This window comes from Saccoglossus kowalevskii, chromosome 20 (assembly GCF_978046115.1).
Source record: "Saccoglossus kowalevskii chromosome 20, keSacKowa6.1, whole genome shotgun sequence".
NCBI lineage: Eukaryota > Metazoa > Hemichordata > Enteropneusta > Harrimaniidae > Saccoglossus > Saccoglossus kowalevskii.
In genome coordinates, this window is record NC_140660.1 from 6,835,160 (window position 1) to 6,860,139 (window position 24,980).

Below are 24,980 nucleotides of genomic sequence, written 5' to 3' on the forward strand. Positions count from 1 at the left end.
TAAATTTCCTACAATACTTCCTGTTTTAAAATTAATTATATATAATTAAAAATAATTATCCACATTACTGTTTTAATGACAATTGAGGGATATGCATCTTGTTTCCATAGAAACAAAAATTGTGCAATCTTTCCATGTATCACATTACCCAAACTGATGATGAATTGTCGAATGATTAAATTTTGATTAACGTTGGTGTCGTCGTCGGTCTATATAATTTATTATCTTCAGATTTCCGGATATGGGTTCCTAGTGTTATCTTACTATCTCTATAAATCCATGGATCTCAAAAAACTTCACACCCCTTCAGTTCAGTTCTGGAAACCCAGACGTTTTGAACAAATTATCCTTTCCCAATGATATACTGTAAAGGGGGTAATTATTCACTGGGTTTTAATTTAGCTTATTTCGCTGACTGGAAAAATGCGCTAAATTAAAACACAGTGAATATATAAAATTTAGCATAGAACACATTATCCAAATGACGAAACCGTGAATTTAAAATCCACTGAATATGCCTGAAATGCTAAATCAGTGAAATTTAAACCCAGTGAAAATTAGTAATTTTACAGTATATGAACAGAGAGAACACACTGATAATGTATACTGTAAAACATGTCTTTTTAGCTAGCATTTTATTTTAGCTAATTTAGCTAATCTGTAATTTTGCTAATTCAAGGTGTCGCTAATTTAAAATAAAGTATATTCTCACAATGAGATTATTGACACTTTAGCTAAATTAAGATTCAGTTAATTCATGTATGGAGTCAAATTCGCTAAAATGGCATGTAGCTATTTAAACATGTTTCACCAAATTGAAAATTGGCAAAGCGATTTTAACAGTAGCATTAGAAAGGTATTAGAACGTAATGTAAAATAACTGAACATGACGATTATAAAATTGATCGTATTTAGCGTTGGCCGACCGTAAATTTATCAGTTTAATACAAAGATTGCATCATGCATGACCTTCCTGGTCCTTGCCACTCACTGTACCACACTCAGGTGTACATTTCAAAAACAGCAGGGAAATAGACTATGGCAGTCACATGACTTCGGTCACATGACATTGTGATGGATCACCCTTGAATATCGACAGGTTCTGGTAATTGATAGCACAGATTACTCCGAGGTCGGCGAAATTTTAAATGGGGTTACGGAATTTCTGGTGTGAAGTCATGAAATGTCAACCCACTCTGTCGGACATGAACGCTACCGACAGATTTTAGTTTAGCGTACGTGGTTCCTATAGGATTCAGCTCATTTAATTTTGAGCCTTTCGATAAATAATATATGCAGGAACGCTTGCCTTAAATTTGTCAATGTGACATATTATGAGTTCATAATACAGATTTCTGATTTACTGCTGCAAAATGCTCTCATTTCTCAAGATCTCCTGAATTTGGCGAGTTGAGGAGAATCGCAAAAGTTTGTAGCTGTGTCTGTGACTATCATGAAATATTGATAATTATAATTATAATAATCCATAATTACTCAATCACAAAAATTTCTTGTATTGAAACGGAAACAATTCACAGAATTATGTTTGTGTAATGGAGCAAATCACGAAAAAAAAAAAAAAGAGTTAAACTTTTGTGCACAGTGATTGAAATCAATTTTGACCCCCTACCGCCGAACTACCAGCCCAGCCCCCCCCCCCCCCCCCGCCCCAACCAAGAGTTTATGATAGTTATATTAAAGCATTAATAATCAATGGTCGCTGAAGTACTTGACGATTACAAGGATTTAGAAAATAAGGGTTCGCAAATGGTGTGATATCTCACGAGAATTGATGAAGACGCATGAATTACGAAATTCTAGAGCAAATTAATGAGCCTTTGAAATAACTGATTTGTGTTCATCTCAGACCATATAAGAAAACAGTTTTCTCACTAGGAATTGCAGAATTGCTCAATACATCAATCAATACATGATCAATATATTAATAAGCGGTGGTCGTCGCGCAGCGCGTGTCCTAATTTCATGTAAACAAACGATGTATATTACACATGTTGTGTATGTTGCTACGAGTCCCATATCGAACAGGGCGCGGTGCGATGACAGGCACCCTATAACGTTGATTGGCGGGGGTGTGAAGCATTCTTGCTACATGTACTAATTAAATGTACACACGGTAAACAAAGAGCACGGTTTTTATCTGGAATCTAGCAAAATATGTTTCCTACACCTTCTCTTTTATATAGCATTACTAGGGCAGCATCATGCAATGCATCATGGGAATATTTGAAATCTTGACGTTCATATATGGTACTGATAATATGCGCATTTAGCTTTAACGATTAACGATTAATGATCTCATTTTGGTCCACCACGTTATGCGACATTACTAATTAATTTCAACTATTGGACAAATCCTGATAAAATTTGTATACCTCTTTACCAGTCGTTGTCGTATTACTTCTGAAATCAAAATCGCAAACGATGAAAGCGACCAGATACGAACTCATCTTAACGGTCGTCTGAAAATTATCCTGCATGAGATTGTCCCCGTAGTTAGTGGATGCGACCAACGGTGGTTCCACCAATGGCATGTTGAACAGCGCTTTATGCATCTTGTCTCGTACTATCTTCATGGTAAAGTTGGCTTTCAACTCAGGTTCATCCAGACATGGGAAGGCTTTACGAGCTGCAGTCGGTTCAAAATGAGTTGTCGCTATAACTCTGCAAAAAATAAAAATACGGTAAAATCTATGTTAGTGAAGGCCTTTATATAAAGACCACCTGTCTATAGAGACCACTTTTAGACAGTCCCAAATCATAACATATGAGCAACCTGTGTATAAAGACCATCTGTCTATAGTGACCACTTTTACAAAGTCCCAAGGCATAAAATATATGGGCAACCTGTGTATAAAGACCACCTGCCTCTATAGTGACCACTTTTAGACAGTCTCAGGGCATAACATATCAGCAACCTGTGTATAAAGACCATCTGTCTATAGTGACCACTTTTACAAAGTCCCAAGGCATAAAATATATGGGCAACCTGTGTATAAAGACCACCTGCCTATAGTGACCACTTTTAGACAGTCTCAGGGCATAACGTATGAGCAACCTGGAAATAAAGACAACCTGTTTATAGTGACCACTTTCAGACAGTCCCAAGGCATAACATATCAGCAACCTGTGTATAAAGACCACCTGTCTATAGTGACCACTTTTAGATAGTTGAGTGAATATTTTATATTTAGTGAATAGTTTGCTCTTTGTTATACACGGTTATATGTGAAAACAAAGCTGGTGGTTACAAACCTAATTTATGAGATACATTGTATTTGTACATGAAAATTACAAGGGACTCTAGCCTTTTCAACACCAGACTTTCTCGCCAAAATTTTTCTGCACATTTTTCTAATATTTTTCAATATTTCTAGAAAATAACCCTAATTTTGGAGCCAACAGACAAAATTTGAGTCAATTTTCAGTTTTCACACAAAAAAAATGTGGCTATTTTTTATTCAATCTTCTGAAGGAAAGTGCAGACTATAAACAGGACTATTTTGTGAATTTGTGACGAAAAGAGGGAACTGGTGGTGAAAAGGCTAGAGAAGCAAGTAATCGAGCACTAGGCAATTAGGAATTTGTTTTAACTCGGAACAATGAAGCAATGTGTCCGCAACCATATTTCATGTACACATCTACTTAAGTCCATACGGTCATCAAATTTGCCTCACTGTTTAATTTTTTTGTCCGAAGTTTTTTTTCTCTCATGAGATAAATTGTCACACAAAAATAAAATAAAATCCAAGTGACAAAAGGTGTAGAATGAAAATTCAAACATAATAAACATTTGAGTACTGTCTCCACTATAAGGGGAGCAAAATACATCATTTCTGTCATTAGTTTCACATAGATGTGTAATTTGCTCATACTTTCTAAACTGATGGACCAATTCCACCCACGTATTTAATTCCTGCTGAGAACACTTAATTTGGCAATTTCTGCAGTTTTCCATCTGCTAATTTGTGCGCAACAGAACCCACTCTCATTCATCACACAGAATGCAGATAAAATTAATGCTCTTTTTTACATAAAAAAAAGAGCACATATTTCTGTGTGCATACTGGTCACCAAAGAGATCTGCACATTCAGTTATTGTAGATTTCACACAAAATGAATAAATACTGTAAAAGGATTAATTATTCATTGGGTTTTAATTTTGCTTATTTCGCTGACTTGAAAATGCGCTAAATTAAAACCCAGGGAATATGTAAAATTTAGCATGGAATACATTATCTAAATGACGAAACCGTGAATTTAAAACCCACTGAATATGTCTGAAATGGTAAATCAGTGAAATTTAAACTCACTGAAAATTAGTCGTTTTACAGTAGCAATATTAATATAATTATAGTTTTCAGCGCTGAAAATGACAGGTTACTTGAGCACAAAACTACAAAAACACAAAAAATAAATCAACCTTAATAACAAAGCATACATCATAATTATCCAATACAAGAATACAAGTCGTATATTTTACTTAGATACATGTAACAAACTACCATAAGCCTAAATTTTTGGAACAGGAATTTCTTAAAACTTTGCTAAATTATTTTCTGTGATAGACCATTTTAAATCCTGTAAAAAAAAAGTGTAGCCATCCAAACTAGTGTTTGAACTTTGAACTATGAATCTCAGTTCACAATATGTAAATTTTCCAACTCAAAATGGCCGCTAAAGTAACACTACAGGAAAATAGTTAAATCATTGTTTCCCTGGAAACAAGTTAACATATCGATTTTATTTTCATATCTCTGATAGAAGCATGTACTTAGTAAAATAACGACAATTATCGATGTTAGCATTTTTAAATTTTACATATTCCCAAAAGCGGTGGTATTTACACTATGAAAATGTGCAGGAATCATGTTTCCAACTGCACTAAGCTTTACCCGACACTCCCACCCACCACTTTTGGGGCATATTTTTTTCAGGTTCACATTCAGCTAAGCACCCAACTTCTCCAAAATGTCCAAATATTACAGTTTGGTCATAAAACCTGGTATTTGGTCATTGTCTGATGATTCTAATAATTTCAACATCATAAATTCTGGTACATTGTAGTACGCAATTAATATTCACATACAACGGGCATATCTTTTGTGACTATTAATGATGACGCAACTAATTTCAAGGCAGTACGGTGATTGAATTTATTCCTAAGACGTAATATTTTGTTGAAACCAGTACGTAGTGAACTAAAATTGCTATTTCATATGTTTTCGAGAGGGGGATGCTCAGCTAAGCACTCCCCTTAAAATACATGATTTTCAGAGCTGAGTACCCTGGATGCTAACGCAGACAAGTACGGTAGTTATTCAGATAATATGGAAATGTACGGAAATAAAAAAAATCTCATTTCAGGATATGTACAGATAATTTTAGACATTATCAAGATTATTAAGTTATTAATTACAAAATAATTCCATTATGACGCTTCACTATGTGTTGATTCATGGTATCACGACTCATCTGTGTTTCTGCGAGGAAATAAAGTTCCTTGGATAAAATCAAATTTCAAAAAACCAAACTCCCTCATGTTCCATTTTTAGTAAAAAATCCAAATTGATATTATCACTGATCCATCCTTGTATTTTCATAATAAAATGTACATGCAATTCTCAAAGCGAGTATCATCGAATTAATAATTCTAACTTTGTCAAAACTTCAGTGAATAATGCTTTTTGTAATTAATAAGGTTAGTGCATTAATATTTCTGAACAGCTAAAATAGTTAGTCGGTTGTTACCTGTTAGGTTAATAAGATTAGTGCATTAATATTCATGGACAGCTAAAATACTATAAAACATGGTGAAAAAGCAACATACTATTTTAGCGAATTGTGGTAAAATAACATAATAGCGAAATGTTGATTTAGCGAATCTCTCAAAGAAAAACTGTCAAATGTAATAAGGAAGCACTCCAAATTATTACGTTTTCTGTGATTAGAAAGCGTGTGTGTGTGGATAAAGAGACATTGATTGGCGGCCATTTTGAATTTATAATGAAGTCATTAGCAACATCCTAAATTAGTGAATTTGTTCTCTCGCTAAATTCGTTTTACAGTAGTTTGTCAGTTGTTACGGTAACAACTGACAAACTACTGTAAAACGAATTTAGCGAGAGAACAAATTCACTAATTTAGGATGTTGCTAATGGCTTCATTATAAATTCAAAATGGCCGCCAATCAATGTCTCTTTATCCAATACCTGTGAAGGTCTCATGCCACTAATTAACCAATGGCTGCTCAATTTAAATGCCCAGCAAGAACCAATGAAATTTTTTAAATATTATTTTTCTCAGGTGCTCCCTGTTTGAGGGCGTAATCACCTGGGTCAGAGGTGAGACCAACATGTGGTCTTTTGTTTACTACTTAGCGGCTGTGTACCTGTGGGTTTATTCTGTGTGTTAATGGATGTTCTAATCTTGGTGTTTTTCCAGTGATTTCTCTTGGTGCAATCCAAATACAGTAGGTGTGTCTTGTTTACCTGAGATTTGCAAGAGTTTGAGCTGGCCAACATGTTAGTTTTTTTCATATGGTTGATTACTGGCATGTTGATTTCCCATTTTTGAGCCATATTTTCAACTTTCTTCGTCATTTTCATATAGCAATCTCGTCATATGTTAACATTGTCGTCTATGGAAATTCAATTAGTGGTATGAGCCCTTAAGGTTAGTGCATTAATATTTCTGAACAGCTGAAATAGTTAGACTTGGGTTACCTGTTAGGTTAATAAGGTTAGTGCATTAATATTTCTGAACAGCTGAAATAGTTAGACTTGGGTTACCTGTTAGGTTAATAAGGTTAGTGCATTAATATTTCTGAACAGCTGAAATAGTTAGACTTGGGTTACCTGTTAGGTTAATAAGGTTAGTGCATTAATATTTCTGAACAGCTGAAATAGTTAGACTTGGGTTACCTGTTAGGTTAATAAGGTTAGTGCATTAATATTTCTGAACAGCTGAAATAGTTAGACTTGGGTTACCTGTTAGGTTAATAAGGTTAGTGCATTAATATTTCTGAACAGCTGAAATAGTTAGACTTGGGTTACCTGTTAGGTTAATAAGGTTAATGCATTAATATTTCTGAACAGCTGAAATAGTTAGACTTGGGTTACCTGTTAGGTTAATAAGGTTAGTGCATTAATATTTCTGAACAGCTGAAATAGTTAGACTTGGGTTACCTGTTAACAAATGCTTCAATATAATTCAAGATATTGTTATGATCCGCGTACATGGCTTGTAAGCCAGTTCTGTTTATAGTATTTATCAACACTGCATTGTTCTTTGTATGTGATGCACTTGGTACATGGTGTTGTGAGTGATTGCTGCTGTGGTACTCCTAATCTCGGGGCGGACATCCGGGTATTTTCACTGCCTGGCAACCATCACCGTGAAAAGGCCGAAAAACTCCCAGAAAACTTTACTTTGGAATAGTTGTTGAGACTCTCCTGAACAGTGTAACAAGATTACATGTGCAACATATATAAATTTGGTTGTTCAGGATTACTTCAAAGTTGAGTTTGTGCTGTTTACTCGACTTCAGCCTTTTTCACCGGCTATTCGTCCGGCGTTCCACAGCAGCTCGCGCAGAGCCCGTAGAAATATGTGGTACAGTGGTGCACGTCTTAACAACGTGGAACGTTCTGTGATGTAGCTCTGCCCCTGAGAAAACAGCTCATTTTATCTGGTGTAAATAGCGCCCTCATCATAGGCACACACCACTTGCAGCATTAGTAGAAGACACAATAGACTTAATCCACAACTAAATGTTAAGTTACACTTAGAGCGTACTGTATGTTACATATTTAGAAAGATAACTCTGCTTAGCTTAGATATGTGGCAGTTTTGAAAGCAAACTGAGTTCACTTTGAGCAAGCCTTTTATTGTTTTCTGTTCTGAATTATCACCCAGCCCATATTTGAAAAAAAAATTTAAATACTGTAAAGGGGGTAATTATTCACCAGATTTTAATTTTGTTTATTTCGCTGACTGGAAACATGCGCTAAATTAAAACACAGTGAATATGTAAAATTTAGCATGCATCGAACACATTATCTAAATGACGAAACCGTGAATTTAAAACCCACTGAATATGCCTGAAATGGCAAATCAGTGAAATTTAAACCCAGTGAAAATTAGTCATTTTACAGTAGATGTTTAAAGTTTTCAATTCAATTTGAAACGATGTCTCTCCCATGATGCATTGCATTTAAGCTCGCTAATACGCTCAATAGTACAATATGTGAATTCAGGTGGATTGCATTTAATATATGTGAATCTTTGATTACTGTAAAACATATCTTTTTAGCTAGCATGTTATTTTAGCTAATTTAGCGAGAGAACTGATTTGCTAATTCAAAATGTCACTAATGACTTAATTATCAGTTAAAAATGGCCACAAAACAAAGAAATCAACAATGACAAGAGAGATTCGCTAAATCAACATTTCGCTATTATGTCATTTTACCACAATTTGCTAAAATTGCATGTCACTTTTTCAACATGTTTTACAGTATTCTCACAGTAAGATTATTTGCACTATAGCTAAATTAAGATTCAGTTAATTCATGCATTAAGTCAAGTTCGCTAAAATGGTGTGTAGCTATTTCAAAGTGTTTTACAGTATTTCTACAGAATCGGAATAAATACATATTCATTAATTCATCTCAAGCTTTTGCTTAAATGAAACTAATTAAAAATTAATTCGTTCAATTACACAGTTACGAATAAAAATGCACCTCATTAATTAACAGTAACAGTGGTTTACATTGTTTGTATTTTATTTGACAATGTACTTCACCAAAACATGCCATGAAGTAAACAACACAGATTACATGTATCTCACAGAATGCATCTCGCCACCTGTTGCCATATTTGGAATTAAATTTACCCATAATGCACTTGTGTCAGACAGCATTAAGTGCTATTCATGAATTTATGTAATTATTGCACACATGTTTTCAATATTTATATTATTATTGATTCTTAGTTAGGCCATTCCATCTTATATTTGCACCCCCTTTGAAACCATTCCCCAAATTGTATATTTGTTATGTCAGCACCGCATGCACTTCATCATGATCGTCAATGGCTTTAATTATAAATATGTGTTCGTACATTCACGTAAGTACCATTGTAGTAAAACAGTAGTTAAATGCACGAACATGTTGAAAGCAGAGTGTAATAAATTTAAAAAAATAAGAAAAAAACGAAATTATATTTAAAAAAAAAAATGAAATCCAAGGACTTATTTTAATCAGATTAGCTTTGTTCCACGAACCAGGAAATGAGCAGAAATGAGCGTGATTATAAATACGCATTAGCACATTCACACCTGTGAGTGCTATTATAGTGATAGTTAAATGTACGAACACTTTGAAAGCGGTTATTATTTCGTTGAAAAACACTGAATACAAAAGATATTTGTAGTACCCAAGCTGTTTGCAAAATGAACAGCATGTTATTACAAGCAAAATACAACTAATAATTTACATTCATTTTTTTGGGGGGGAAAAGGATTCAAATAATTTTTAAAAGAAATAAAGTAAGGGAATTTTTTTTTTTCAAAATTTGTTTCTTTTAAAACTCAACTTTCAATATCATGTATCACAATATTTTATTGTAAACATTTTTAAAAATTTTTTAAATTATTGCGAGATCGGTTGGTTGAACCTTTGAATACCATAATTTTCCTGCCCAAATGTCTGTGCTACGTTTTGTACATTTTTCTTAGAATTGCTTGGACAAAATGGGCATAATTTTCTATTTAACTACAAGTACCGATCATCATTTTTCGAAAAAAATAATATTTAAAAAAAATTATTTTGTGAAAAGAGACAAAAGGTTTAATTTTTCCTGCCAAAATTGCTGTGCTACGTTTTGTGAACTTTTCTCCAAATGGACATAATATTAATTAACTACAAGTATTGATCAACATTTTTGAAAAAAAATTATTTTGTGAAAATTAACAAAAGTTGACTTGAATTTTTCCTGTCAAAATAGTGTGCTAAGTTTTGTGAATTATTTTTTGTAACTTTTGAACCAATTGGACATAATTTCACATTAACTACAAGTATTTATCAAAATTTTGTAAAAAATATAAAAAAATGTATGTGGAATTATTTTTCGAAAGGTGACAAAAGATGATTTTGGTGTTCAAGAAGATTTAATTTTTCACGCCAAAAATTTCTGCATCACATTTTGTGCATTTTTCTAAAATATTTTTTTGTAAACTTTTGACTAAATAGACATAATTTCCCATTAACTACAAGTATTTATCAAAATTTTGTCAAAAATATAAAAAAAATTATGTGGAATTATTTTGAGAAAGGTGACAACAGTTAACTTTTGGTGTTCGAGAAGATTTAAGGTCTTATAGGGTTCAGTGACTGCTTTTCACATTTCACTGGTAAGAATTTTGGATTTTGTGAAATTTTGACAAATTTTGTTGAAAGTTGCTGACACTCCATGTTATCAGAAAAAAAAAATCACAGAATTCACAAAATAATGCGATTTTCACTGAAATTTATCTCCCGAAATTAAATCAGCTTAAATACCATGTGAAGTACCTGATGGTACGAATTCACCCAAATTTTCATTGAAGTTCAAATAAAACAAAAAAAGATCATTGTAACTGTTTGTATGGCAACAAATACAATGACCAATACCATATGGTGATACCAACACAATCACAATGAAATTCTACAGCAACAAAAAATGTCAGTAATGTTTTGTCACTTTTATACAAAAATAGTTTTTTTAAACATAATTCCATGACATTTTAACTTGTTGATCAAAAGCCATTAAAATCAATGGCTTTTGATACAGAACAATAAAGTTGTCTTTAATAATACAGGACAATAAAATTAACATTGTATATTTTATTGTATTTATCATTTTGTTACTTTTTTTATATTTTTGATTCCCTGTATTTATTGGAATTTTGAAAAACAATAAATCAATTTTTTTTCATTTATTTTTGTACTAAGCCATTAAAGTTGCAGCTGTCTCGTCTGACATTTTTTTTTTTATTTAAATTAGTGTTTAGAATACCGGGATACTACTTTTTAGGAAGGTACATGTAGGGCGGACTGATTACTATTGCAGAGTACTGAGTAAACAGTCAGTTCCTGAGAATCACTATCAACCAGAATTTGTCCAGACTTGTTTTTTTGTTTTTTTTAAATTATTGATTTTTATTTTGACCAGTGAAAATAGACAAAATAAATAAATTACCTTGTTATTTTGGACAAAAATTAAATCAAAAACAATTCATGGTATACAAAAAATTGCAAAATGAAGCAACAATGTTGATATTGAGAACCATAAGTCACAGAAAATCACAACATTTTTAGCAGAGAAAATGTTGTTCAATATTGATTGTTCTATAATTCTCGCACCACATCATGTGTGCTGTGGGTCCCATGCAACATACACAATGCATGTGAACTTTTACACAACATTTTAACACATACTGCACAATGACTGTTTAATTAATTTTTGATGATTGTGTATGTATTTAGGACCCTAGTAAAATTTCTATGATGAAAAATTTGGAACATGATTCGGTGCCGTGCTCAACGTCCTTTATAGTATTTTCAGTATGCACCAAGAAAGGCTTTAATCTGATATTTTCGGGAAAGAGCGGGTTACCTAAATAAATATGCTATTTATTCTGTTGCTTTGAAATTGAGGAGAAATAAACTGAGGGATACAATGATCACCATGGAAACCATTTGAATGACATAATGAATGTACGAAAATTAAACGTAGAATACAGTACCAGTACATTTGACATATCCAAGCAATTTTTCGAAGCACATAGAAAAATGTTGACAGTTTATTGAGATTGATAATATAGACGCTACATCGTCGTTTATATTTATAGTTTTCATATCTTCATATGATTTAAAAAATATTTGTTTATTATAGTGGATGCTGTCAATTTCGCCTCAGAAAAAAAATTGGGTTTAAATCAACTGCATACATTTAAATTTACTTTGTAAAAGATTAAACATATTAATCAGACAGATTCTGGTAATTCTCGATAGCCAAAACTACTGGTGTATAACGGGGTGGTCATCAGATGATGGGTTAATCTGACTAACTGCTTACTGAATAACAGAAATAAAAATGATTAAGTTTGCTTAATTCAAAGTGAGTATTAATTACACAAACATCTGATACACTACGGGGCAGACATTATAAATGCATCAAACAAAGTCTAACTCATATGACCAGTGTTCCCTCTAAGCCTTATTTTCGCTCAATTTTCTCAGATTCAATTGTAGTTTCTCAGTAAAATTTTGTCTTTTGAGAAACTTTCCATGCATTTCTGTATGCAGAAAAAACATTTCAAGGGGTAAATGGGCAAATTTTCAAAGTATTTTCAAGATTTAAATAAATTTAAGGGAACAGTGCATATGACTGGCTTATTATACATATATTTTATTTTAAAGCGGGAGAGTCGTCACCTGCGCGTGCGTTAGATGGACATAGCGTGTCATTGTTTACAAACAAGCGTCTACCCATGAGCCTTTGTGTTTTTAGCGTGTATTGTCATCGTCGCTTGGGACTCAATTCCTGCAAGTACGCAGGTGACGACCCACTCGCATTAATTTATAATTTATTTAATTTTGTTTCAATTTATTTTACTATTGTAGTTTGATATTGTATATTTATAATGACATGAAAACGCTGTTTTTGTTGCACAAATCTGAGTTGAGTTTGAAGGAATAATAAAAATCTAGAGCACAATTTTTCATCTAACAAAAATTGTAGTGTGTTCTGCAAATGCAATATATTTTAAGTTTACGGTACATCATGATCTGATTTGGTCTACAGTGTAGAGTATCGAAATGACGTACAATTCATGGGGACGCAGATACGTCACAGAACGTTCTTCGTTGGTAAGACATACACCACTGTACCAAATGAAACACACACAAATGACATGCATCAGTAAAACCCTTTTTCATCATATTGTCTTTTATCTCAGACTATTCTTGAGTGCGGGACTACGTCACAGAATGTTCTACGTTGCTAAGACATGTACCAATGTACCATGTTTTTCCATTGGCCATGTGCGAGCTGCTGTGGAACGGCGGTAGAAGAGTCGGTGAAAATAGCTGTAGTCGAGGAAACAGCACAAGCTCAACTACGAGACAATCCTGAGCAGCCAAATTTATATATGTTGCACACGCAGGGGTAATCTTGTTTCACCGTTCAGGGGAGTCTCGACAACTATCCCGAAGTACAGTTTTCTGAGAGTCTGTGACTACAGACTAGTGAATTTTATTTCAATTTTAATTTTAGACAGGCACTTTGAGGGGGGGGGGTCTGTAACTCATCTTCCATGCACGATATCGCTATTTTAAATAACCGTTCACCACATAGCAAAGTATTTATGACCATGTTAAAGATGAACAACATTTTGTCTTAAATTGTACTCGTTACAATGAAATAAGGTTAAAACTTTACACTGTAGCTAATAAATGTATACCAAATTTTGAGAAACTTAGTAATGAAAATAAATTTATATCATTACTCAGTGACGAGAAAATATCAATTGCTTTAGCGCAATATTTAAAAAACTGTTTTAATACAAGACAGCAGCACCTACATAAACTAAGCCAGTAACACATACCTTGTATACAAATTATATTTTTTTTTACTTTTTCTTTAGATAAATTTTAGTATATACTATGCATTTATAGTTTCAATATTTTTTTATTTCTAATAAATTTGATTGATGTATTTTTTTTTTCATGTATTGTAAAATTCTTTATTTTCGCTAGGAATTCATTTTCGCTGTTTTAGCTGAGGTATTGATTGAGTGAAAATATAATCCAGCGAATTTACCTTTTTTCCTATATTTTACATTCAACTCGTCAAAAATCAGTGATAATAAATTCCATACAAAACGCAAAAAAAGTCTTTTCAGCGAAAATTAATTCCAGCTAAAATAAAGTATTTTACAGTTGTTTATTTTCTTTTACTATTAATACCAATATCTGATATATAGCCCTTTTCATCTCCTCCAGGGAATGTTATGTATGTATGAATAAATAAATAATTTCATATTTCTATTGCAATAGCGAAGCAATATGTTTCAAAAGTTGTAAATTATTTGAACAACATTCCTTTTATAGACTGCGAATCTACCCAATAACATACACACATAACAACGACGTGATTTTAATACTATTTGTTCTGTTTACGTAAACAACAACAGCGATACGGTAAACAACAAAGTAAACAAACAAAAAACGACTGAAACAATATCACATACCTTTCCTCGCCATTTGCCGCCTTGTAGACGCTTTTATAAAAACCGTCGAGTCCTTCCGAATTCAGCTGACCGCTGAAGCTCATCTTCAAGTTATACAACATACCGACTTGCAGTTCCTGGGACAGCTCGAGGTACATCATCTCCAAGTCGTTTATCGGTGCCGTGTCCTTTACTCTGATATCTTGCGTAACCGTGTCTCGTTTTGAAACAACGGGCGTGATTTCAGGTGTCCTAGTAAACTTCAAGTCTTTCATGTGTACGATAACTGACGATGTTTCTTGGACAACTTTTAACTGGATTGTGACAGTTCCTGCGAACTCTTCGGTCGTTAAGTTTGGATGCAAAAAAATATCGTATGTCTGTGGTATTACGTTGAGAGGTAGTCGAATCGAGGTATACGGAACCCCGCTCGGAACGTAGACAGCGACGACGATCGCGATAATAATAATCGCCAGAACCACACATGATACTATTATGACAGCTGTTATTTTGGAAACTGATTTTGGCGGTGGAGCCGAGTCCTCCATCATTTCGTACTTCCCTCCCCCTCTTGGCATACGATCTCTCCCTCCGTCTTCTTCCATGTCGAGATCGTGAAATATCTCTAGTTCGCTGTCAGAAGAGCCCGCCGGGAAGTCTCTGGGGTCTGCGAGATCCTGTGTTATTTTGCGGTACGCCCTGTCCGCCATTATACGTGTCCCCCTCATGAATATTGATAGCGTAGGGGTTCGAAGGTCAGATTCGACCAATCAACGCACACAGTCAGTTTCAAATGTTAAAACGTCGAGGTCAGAGTTCAAATTGGTTAGATTGGCTGGAGTTCATTGGACGGTAGTCAATAGTGTTTCCCGGGGATTTTGGACATCATTTGATTTATAGCGAAAAACGTAAAAATCGGATCTCGTTTCTCTGTAACCCTGAAAATAAAAAAAATGATAATATACGGGCCAACTTTTATCGACAACAACAGTACATTACTTGGGGTTTGCAGCGACGGTGACATTATACCAAGATCCCATTGCAATCTCGCTCTCGCATAAGCGTACCACCTCAGAAAAATGCGAATGCGCATGCCCGAGATAACTAGGATACTGGGATGTCCAGGTGGATCAAAATAGCTGCTTACGATATGACGGATTACGATAACTATATTTTCTGTATATTTTCGATGTATTACATTTTTTCATTATGAATGTGGTAATACATGTTTTATTGTTTTATTACAAACCGCCTATGTCATGCCAGAAGGTCGTAGCATCAGTCTCGCTATCTACGAGATGAGAATTGACTGGGATCTTGGCATGATGTCACCATACAGTTCGATGCGCGTTGCAAACCCCAAGTAATGTACCTCTGGTGTCAATCAATGTTACATCAATATGAACAAAATACAATCAGATTGAATTTTTGCTAACTTCCGACAACACAATGAAACATGTTGGTTGAATTTAGTGGTCCTAATATCACCCCCTTACGTCATAGAATATGTGTGTTTTTTAATATTTCTTAACAACACCAAGCACGGTGCAAAAATAAACCCTGCTCACTTGGCTTCAAATTGTACATCAACTGTTTCGGCCGGTGAGGGCGCCACTCACGCCTACATGTCAGGCTATGCAACGGGATATATCTCAAATTTTGCTCGTTGACATATGGTAAAAAAATATATATTCCCGTGGCGGAGCTACGTCACAAGACGTTCCACGTTGCTAAGACGCGTTCCACTGCGGAGGAACGCGGTACGCCGAGCGAAGAGCCGGTGAAAATTCGGGGGGAAAACAGGAACTCAATTTTGAAGTAATCCTGAACAACCGAATTTATATATGTTACACACGCAGGGCTAATCTTGTTACACTATTCAGGGGAGTCTCAACAACCATCCCGAAGTACCGTTTTCTGAGAATTATTCGCCTTTGTTTTCACCGCGATGGTTGCCAGGCGGTGAAAATGCCCGGATGTCCGACCCAGAGAATAGTGTCTTAGAAGGTACCTTTTGATATTTTTAGTAGATTTTTTTGAGGAGTATTTTTATTGTGGTCTATGGAAACCGCTGCTAAAATAACATTGGCATTTTGTGCATATTATTTTACCGTTTTTCTAAAATAAAAAAATAACATAAAAAATAAAATATGCGCACATTTAAAAAACAAATCGCGGATAGCACAGGGGTGGCTCAAGAGGGCGCAGTCCGATCTGAATGGAACGTTTCGAAGACAGTCGTCCATAGCTCATCGGGGAAGCAACAACGTCCCTTTTCAAGTTGGCGATGAACTTCAACTTTTTGGCTTAGTTGCTGTGCGCGTTTGTAATGTCGCACCAATGCTACTGATATTATTGCAACGAAAATGGCGAAAAATTGACTAATGTGAACATTTGAGAATCTGAGATTTGAGAATGTCACACGTTGTACTAGTGACACGGACGACCGTGTCAGTGTCAGTCGTGCGTTGTTAAATTTAAAATGAATCGTTATATGATAAAAGAAAGAAAGTTGGAGATGATGAAAATATGGAATGACGCCGATGAGGAAGTATCACGGTTGCTAGGCTCCAGCAAGACGTCGACAAGAAGTTGTGAAGTTGTACAGGTGACTATAAGTCCAACAGTTCAAACAAGTAAGCTTATTGCGTGGTCAAAAATGAAAGACGGTGTGTGGATTTTTTGATAAATAACAACAATCTACGGTTCCGTAACTCGAAGTTGTGTTAATTAAAATTCGTGTTACTAACTCGAAGTTTGAATAACTGTTAATCAAACTTCGAGTTCCAAAATTTAAAAGTTAAACAAAACAAATATTTGTTGCCCGTAACTCGAAGTTTGGTTAACTGTTAATTGAACATCGAGTTACAATTTGAGCGTGGTTTCACAAAAGTGGGCGTGGTTTCAGAAATATAGGCGTGGTCATTTCTGTAACTCGATGTCCGTAACTCGTAACAATTGGGCATCTCGCTGAATAAATATGCACGGGTTATATTCCACAGTTAATTCCTCCTTCCACAATTTCAGAAGTTGACGGTGTATATAGTGCTCTGGGGAATGGAGGGGGAAAGAGCTAAAATCAACTAACTAAAGGTCGTTGACCTCCATTTTTAACGGTGATTCTGAAATTTATCCTTGTGACATGTATATATTTAACATAAATTGTAGTTAGTTGTAGTAACAATCAAAATGAGGGAAATAAATTACGAACATACAGTTTATTCAAAACAATATTTAAAACTGAAAAATACTTAGTGGAAATTAAGGACTTCAGCATGAGAAGAAGAATAACAAAATTCAGAATAAGTGACCATAATCTAGAAATCGAATTAGGACGAAGAAGGAAGCCAAAAATGGAAGAAAAATATAGAATATGTACAAAATGTAATGATAAAAAAGTGGAAAATGAAATCCATGTTATTTTAGACTGTGAGCGCTATAAGAAAGAACGAAAATTGCTGTTTATAGAATGTAACATAATAAATAAACAGAATAGAATAAACAATTTTTCAAACATATGCAACAACAGTTTTCCACTAGTTAAATACCTAAAACAAACAATATACAAAAAATAACGTTTTTGTTTTTTTTGTAATTTTTTTTCTTTATAGTATTATTATTGTAATTTTCTCTTTATTGTTGTATTTTTCTTACCATACATTACCCACAGATGGTAATTGTTGAGTAATAAAGTTATTATTATTATCATTATTTTGGCTAAGACTTGTGAACGCAGATATCACCATTATGGAAGTTTGGTGATATTTCTGCAGTCGTCCAATGTAAAATCATCCTCACAAGACGTTCCACGTTACTAAGAAGCGCACCACTGTGCGCCACGCCGGTCGAAGAGCTTATGAAAATAGCTAAATTCGAGAAAACAACACAAAAGCAAAATTAAAGTAATCTTATATAGATAGAACATAGATAGAAGAGAATTTTATTTTTGTGACGTCGATTGGATAACCCAGAAGCACATTATCACACGGGCATGTTTACGTTATACCCAAACGGCATGCGCTCGTATGCGAAACCGCCGTATCTTCGACTTCCGGGAAAAAATACCGGTTTAACTAGTAAAATGTCACTAATGCATTTTCATAAATAACAATTACCAACAAATATGTCCGAAGGGTTTAAAAGCATTGTCAGTGTGGCCACCCACCGATCGATCGATGTAATCCACTGCGTGTGCTTGTGAGGGCGCTCTGCATCAACCGTGATCATTGTTGAAACAAGCCGGCATTGTCCCCTATGCGCAACAGCCTGTGCCAAAGTCAGCAAGCACTATATACTGTAACGATTGTATTATCACACACGCGTCAAATATGGCTCTTTCAGGTCAAAATTTCAGAACCCGTTATCGAATCACACCCTGTTACGATTAAAGATACTCATCTCAAGACCATCGCCATGGTTACCACAGGTACGTCGCATGATATTGCTGCTTGACACGTCACGATCACGTGTGAAAATATGGTCCTTATTAGGTGATATTACGTGCGGAGTAACATATGTTGAATTTCTACTTACCTCACTGCTGGTTCCACTGGCATCATTTATCAATAACCCGTATGTTGGTGTGACCCCCTATGCTGCTTATTAATATACATACCGTCAGATCGGCGGAGCGATCTAAATTTAGCGAGCACAGCTATTGTAGGTTGATGTTTAGTTTCAAAGGAAATCTATGTAAATCAGTTAACCAATTAAAGCGGGGGAGTCGTCACCTGCGCGTGCGTCAGATGGCCATAGCGTGTCATTGTTTACAAACAAGCGTCTATCCATGAGTCTTTGCGTTTTTAACGTGTGTTGTTATCGTCGCTTGGGGCTCAATTCTCGCGCGTACGCAGGCGACAACCCTCCCGCTTTAAGTTACTGTTTTTTCGGTCATTTTTATTTATTATTTCACAAGTTGGTCGGAGTAATTAATTTGTTTTATCATTAAATTGTAGTTGTAATTGCATTGTAGGTAATATTTAGTAAGCAACGAAATCTATGTAAATCGTTTCTTTTTTTTAATTTTTTTTATTGTATTTTTTTTTTGCTCTATTCTATTAAAGTATTTTAAGGATTTAAGTTTATTTGATTTAAGTTTATTTTGATTAAATTTATCTCGTTTCAATTCGTAACGTCCAATTTTGTCTCGTTTCAGTTTAGTTATTAGTTATTATTTTGTGAAAGAGAAAGTGAGAATTCAAAAAAAAAATTCTGGTATTTCACTCTAAGATGCGATTTTTTTTATTTCTCACAATTTAATCAATATTGTTGCAACTTTCATGAACTGTTTTTTATAAGTTTGATTGCTGATTTTGATCAAGTTGGTAACTGTTTTTTAGAAAGGTTGAATACTGCACGGTTTTTATTTATTAATTTACAAAGTTGGTTACTGTTCAGACTTTTTTCGATTTGATTATCTGCTGATTTTTTTTTTTTTACAGTTTTTAACATTAATAAATCAAATGTGATACAAGAGCGCTGCTTTGCGTAGTGTTCGGATTATATTCTTTTCCAATTCCCACCACTGATGGCGGGTTTCCTCCGCTGATGGTGGTTATTAATGTTGTGTCCTGCAATTACGGAGTCCGAATGATAATAGATATTTGACACAAATAGCCATAGCGTAACGAAACTTATTTTTGTTCCACAAAAAGTGTTTCATTTTCTCCTGTTATCGAGTTCACTATTACCCCGGCCTATGTAACCACTGTATTTCTAACATGATAGGGATGGTTTCCATCAATTAAATAGCAGGATTCACGATCTGTATTATCTACATTTTGTTTAATTTGTATAGAGTTTGTAGTCGGCATTCTTAGCCGGGATTTTGCATTTTGCGAGAAGATAATATAAAAAAATAGTTGGTAAGTAATATTTATGTTACAACAAATTGCGAACGCGCGTTCACTGGGCGTTGTCACAAAGCCCGAGCAAACATCATGAATAAAATAACGAAATGTTCGAACGAAACGATGGCATATTTGGATTAAATGACTGAATGTCTGAATGGACTGAATGATATCATATTTGATTAAAGCGACGATAACAACACAGGCTAAGAACGCAAAGGCTCATGGGCGAGTGACATGACTAGTGTTGCCCGGCCGGATGTGACATATGTTCGCACGCGGCATAACATTCCAAGGTTTACAGGCTTTGAAACAAACGCATGCACAATAGGTGATTTTCCGTACAACTGCGAGATCTCGCGAGATGCATGAAAGACGCGCGTCAAACGTCTGCCGCAAAAATCGAACGATTTGATTTTGAACTCGAATTTCTTTATTTCGTAGCTCACATCGACCGGCCGATCTTTGACAGAGGAATATTGCATTCGAATATCCTCTTTTAATCGAAATTGTCTATCATCAAATGTGTACAACACATTATTGACATGGAAATGTCCCCCAAAATACTTTGGCGTTTGTCGAATCTCACGCGATGTTTGACGCCACTACGACGCTATGACCTTTGTTTGTCCTGTTTTTACGTTCGATTTTACGCATAACGCGTGATTCTCGCAGTGAACGGAAAATGGTCTATTGGTAGACTATTAGTTTTTGTTTGAATAGCAGCGTATTCGTGGCCGTCAATGTACTATAAACATTATCTTAACCCACGTGACCTGGCATAACATCACGTGTTTTTGGTGCGCCAGCGTTTGACGAGGTTCGAGCCTAATTGATGCTTACTAGACTAAGACTAAGTATATGTTATCGTCTTCACGTTTATATTTGTATGGGCTAAGTCACGAGGAGAGCGTGACGGATGTGAGTCAACCTGATTGGCTACCCAACCCTAACACCAAACAATCAGACCAAACAGAGAGCAACTTATTTGTTAACTGTTTTTTTTTTTTCGTTGTCTCGAATCATTCGAACTTGGAACATTTTGTTCACGAAGAATCTATATTATATTTAGTGAACAAAATTCTCTGTTCACCACATTTCAAAATATTTGAAAAAAAAAAATATTCTAAAACGTTGAATAGTTTTAATTCATGCTTACACATCGTGAATGCCCTCCATTACTATACACGTCATAGTCTGTCGTGAATTTATAACATAAACGCAAAAATAAATTGTTATTAACGAGCTTTGTTTGCAAAGTTTGGGAAATAGTATGGAAAAGACACATATTTCTTTTATATATATAATATTGTTATCAAAATTTCTCTTGAAGAGGAGGAATCGCCCCTATGCATGCGGCAAACGGCCATAGCGTGTCGTTGTTTACAAACAAACATCTACCCATGAGCCTTTGCATCTGCAATATTCCCCTGTAAAAGGTCGGCCTTTCGATGTGAGCTACGAAATAAAGAAATTCAAGTTCAAAATCAAATCGTTCGATTTTTACGGTAGACGTTCCGCGACCGTCGTTCACGCAAATCGCAAGATCTCTCGCATTTGACTGGAACTGAAAATCACCTATTTTGATGAAGTAAAGATATCTCAACGACAGAAAGATAGAAAAAGGAAAAATTCAAGTTTCACTGTGAATCATTGTTTCAGCGAAAATAAATTCAAAAATAAAACTTTTTTTTACAGGATTCTAAAAAATTTGCCATCGCTACATGCTTAATAGTGTAAAACCATTTATTTCACTGACATTTGATTTAATAATTTTGATGTTTTGAGCAGATTCACTGTGTGTTTAATTTCACGAATTTGGCAAGGACACAATGAGTTTTATTGTTATTTTACATGTTCACTTCACAGATTTAATTTAGCGGATCTTAATTATCAGCGAAAGTAGCGAAATTAAAACCCAGTGAATAATTAATGCATTTACAGTAACTGGTGTAGAAAGTATTTATCACGGTAAAACAACTACTCGTCCTTTACTCTTGCTTTGTAGATTTGTAGATTTGTAGATTTGTATTTCGCAATAAATGACAAATCCAAGATTTGATTTACCTGGTTTGTTTCTTTTTTAAATAACCAAAAAATCAAATACATATGATATTTCAAGATCTAGGGATCCATACGAGTGGATGACATGAATACCAGTCGGGTACTGAGCCTGAGATGTCTTTAGCGTTACGTACCAGGGCCTTCATCACGTGACGTTCCAAATGTAAATGTGTTATTGAGCTTCTCCTTCGATGTTTTTTATTCATATTCAGGGGCGGAGCTACGTAACAAAACTCGAACGTTCTATGTTGCTAAGACAGAGGGGGCGGCACTAAATTTTGCATGGAGGGGCGAGATCTGCTCATCATCCCTCGCGCTGAAGGCACGACTAGGGGGTCCAGGGGCATGCTCCCTTTTAAAAAAATGAAATCTAGACCATCTGAAACGATATTTCCTGCATTTTGAGGGGCAAATTCTGCTAACGCAAACGCTCATATTTCAGAAAGCGTGCTCACTTTTGTGAAACAGTGCCTAAATACAGTAAACGTAGTCAGATGGCAGCTAAATTGTTTTGCTTTTTTGTGTGTGTACAAATATAACACTAGTTCCGTATGGAAGGCCGGGTTCACGCGCGGACGTAGCATTCGGCCATTAAGTATTGTCGTTAAGACTTGTTTTTCTGACAGGCTTGAAGAGTCTTAGACAATGAATAACATAAATTCTTAGTCGATGTGTTGGTATTTATCAACGAATTCTTTGTTCTCTGTTGTATTATGATTTAAGACTTGTGTAAGTAAGTAGTATGTAGTTTCCAGTGACATAGCTTTCCCATGTTGAATGGTTGACCCCTTGTTAACGCCTCATTGAGACTCGTTGCTTTATGTACAATTTCGTGTTATTGCATACTCGTACGCTCACCCGTTGCCCCGTTACATAATTTACTACATTCACACTTCAAGTTGGTTTGGCTAAGCTCGGCCCTAGTTCGTATTACGACGGACAGTGTGGTTGTATCTGAATTAAAGGGAATTTCATTGCAAAGCCATTTACTACGTTGAGTCTGATTGGCTTCACAGCCCTAACACCTAACAGTCAGACCAATCAGAGAGCAGCTTATTTGTTGGCAGGTCGTTTCGACGTATCAAGTTATGCATCGTATACGTATCATATACGTGGGTAGATACGTGGTATACAAATAAGACGACGTGGAGAGTGGCCAATCACAGAGCACATATTAATATACAGGCTACATTGAACACTTTGCGCTATTTACGATATAGATTTCCACGATACCAGCAGTGCAACTGTTACGTTTTAGGCATCATTTAGTGCGCCCTCGTCGATGGAATCCCTCAGACTCGAAATCTATGACCCCGTCGCCGAGGGCGCAGTAACTCACAACTTGTACTGTTGTCAGACGACGGGCATTCACTCTGAGTAGGATCGCGTTCAATAAACATGTAGTTTTTATTTTTATCAAGGAAATAAAACTGCCGAAATACCTAAATAGCACAGATGCAGTGTCGTCATCACAGCGCACGTTTCGTGTAAATTACAAAATATGCTCGCTGGGGGACGAAAACAAAACGTATTTGCAATGTATTGTTGAGGGCGTTTCAATTCAGCTGGTGTCTCGGGATCAAGAATTATGTCGCTTATCACCCGACGGTGGTGGTATTAATGTAGAACACGTTCGATTTTCGTTTAAAATAACAATGAATCACGATGATAACAAAGGCCGAAAACTTTCAGAAAACGGTACTTTAGGATGGTTGTTGAGAGTCCCCTTAACAGTGTAACAAGATTACCCCCCTGCGTGTGCAACATATATAATTTTGGTTGTTCAGGATTGCTTCAAAGCTGAGTTTGTGCTGTATTCACCGGCTCTTCAACCAGCGTTCCACAGCAGCTCGCTCAGAGTCGATAAAAATACATGGTACAGTGGTGCGCGTCTTAGCAACGTAGAACGTTCTGTGACGTGGCTCCGCCTCGAGGATACGTCGGCAATGGGACACATATCGAAAACGATGCGACGTCCACCTTCCTTTATATTGACATACGCCCAATTTCGCAACAATTTAAAAACAAATAGAAAAAGGAAATTGATTTATAGTGTAAAAAATATAACCAATAGTGTTCCATCATGATTCCATGGACTCTCCAAGGTATGGAAAGTTCCCCTTTATATACAGCGTCACGTGCTGAACACGTGATCTGTGTCATTCTTATAACGGCCAATCAGAAAAGGCCATAATGTAGTTGTGAGTGGGCCCCTTACACTGAATAAAAGAGAAAAATAAATATCCGTGAAAATGTGCACGGGATTATCAGACGAGCAGCTCCAACTTGAAAAAATAAAATAAAAACACGCAATGTGCGAAAAATGAATCACGCTCCGCTACCCAACAAAGTTAATGGCCCAGCCCTTGAAAACTTACCCGGTATTCGTTCACGCAATCGTTAATGGCTCCATCCCGTGAAAACGTTGAAAACTTGAACTTCTGCTATTTAATTTGTAACCAACTATGACGCGTTTATTTTAGCTCAATTACACAGACTACCACATGGCAAGATCCTTTTATATCATTGCTGTTGATGACGTTTCAACCTGCTACGAGACGCACCGCCGACGCGCTAGCCATGTTCACACTACCATATTCAGACCAAGCACGAAGTAGGTAACTTGTTTCGGGGCTATTCCTTAGTAGATTTACCCACTGGGCTAACGTTTCAATAAAAAACAATGATAGAATGATATCCCAAATATAAAAAAAAGTACTTGTGATTTTCGTCTGCTGTAACCATGGAACGCGCCCTCGCCTGACACTACAACG

General features: G+C 35.4%; 1 protein-coding gene across 1 annotated transcript in view; it reads right to left on the bottom strand.

Moving 5' to 3' along the window:
* The window catches only part of LOC100372835 (endoplasmic reticulum aminopeptidase 1-like), a 42,175-nt gene extending 23,280 nt beyond the window's left edge, over positions 1-18,895 (bottom strand). The window contains exons 1-3 of the mRNA XM_085494543.1: positions 18,827-18,895; positions 14,315-15,231; positions 2,394-2,682 (exon numbers count right to left, since the gene is read on the bottom strand). Coding sequence (XP_085350669.1) covers positions 2,394-2,682; positions 14,315-15,021 — 996 coding nt within the window. The 5' untranslated portion in view covers positions 15,022-15,231; positions 18,827-18,895. The remainder of the gene's footprint in view (positions 1-2,393; positions 2,683-14,314; positions 15,232-18,826) is intronic.
* Between the last annotated feature and the right edge of the window lie 6,085 nt (positions 18,896-24,980).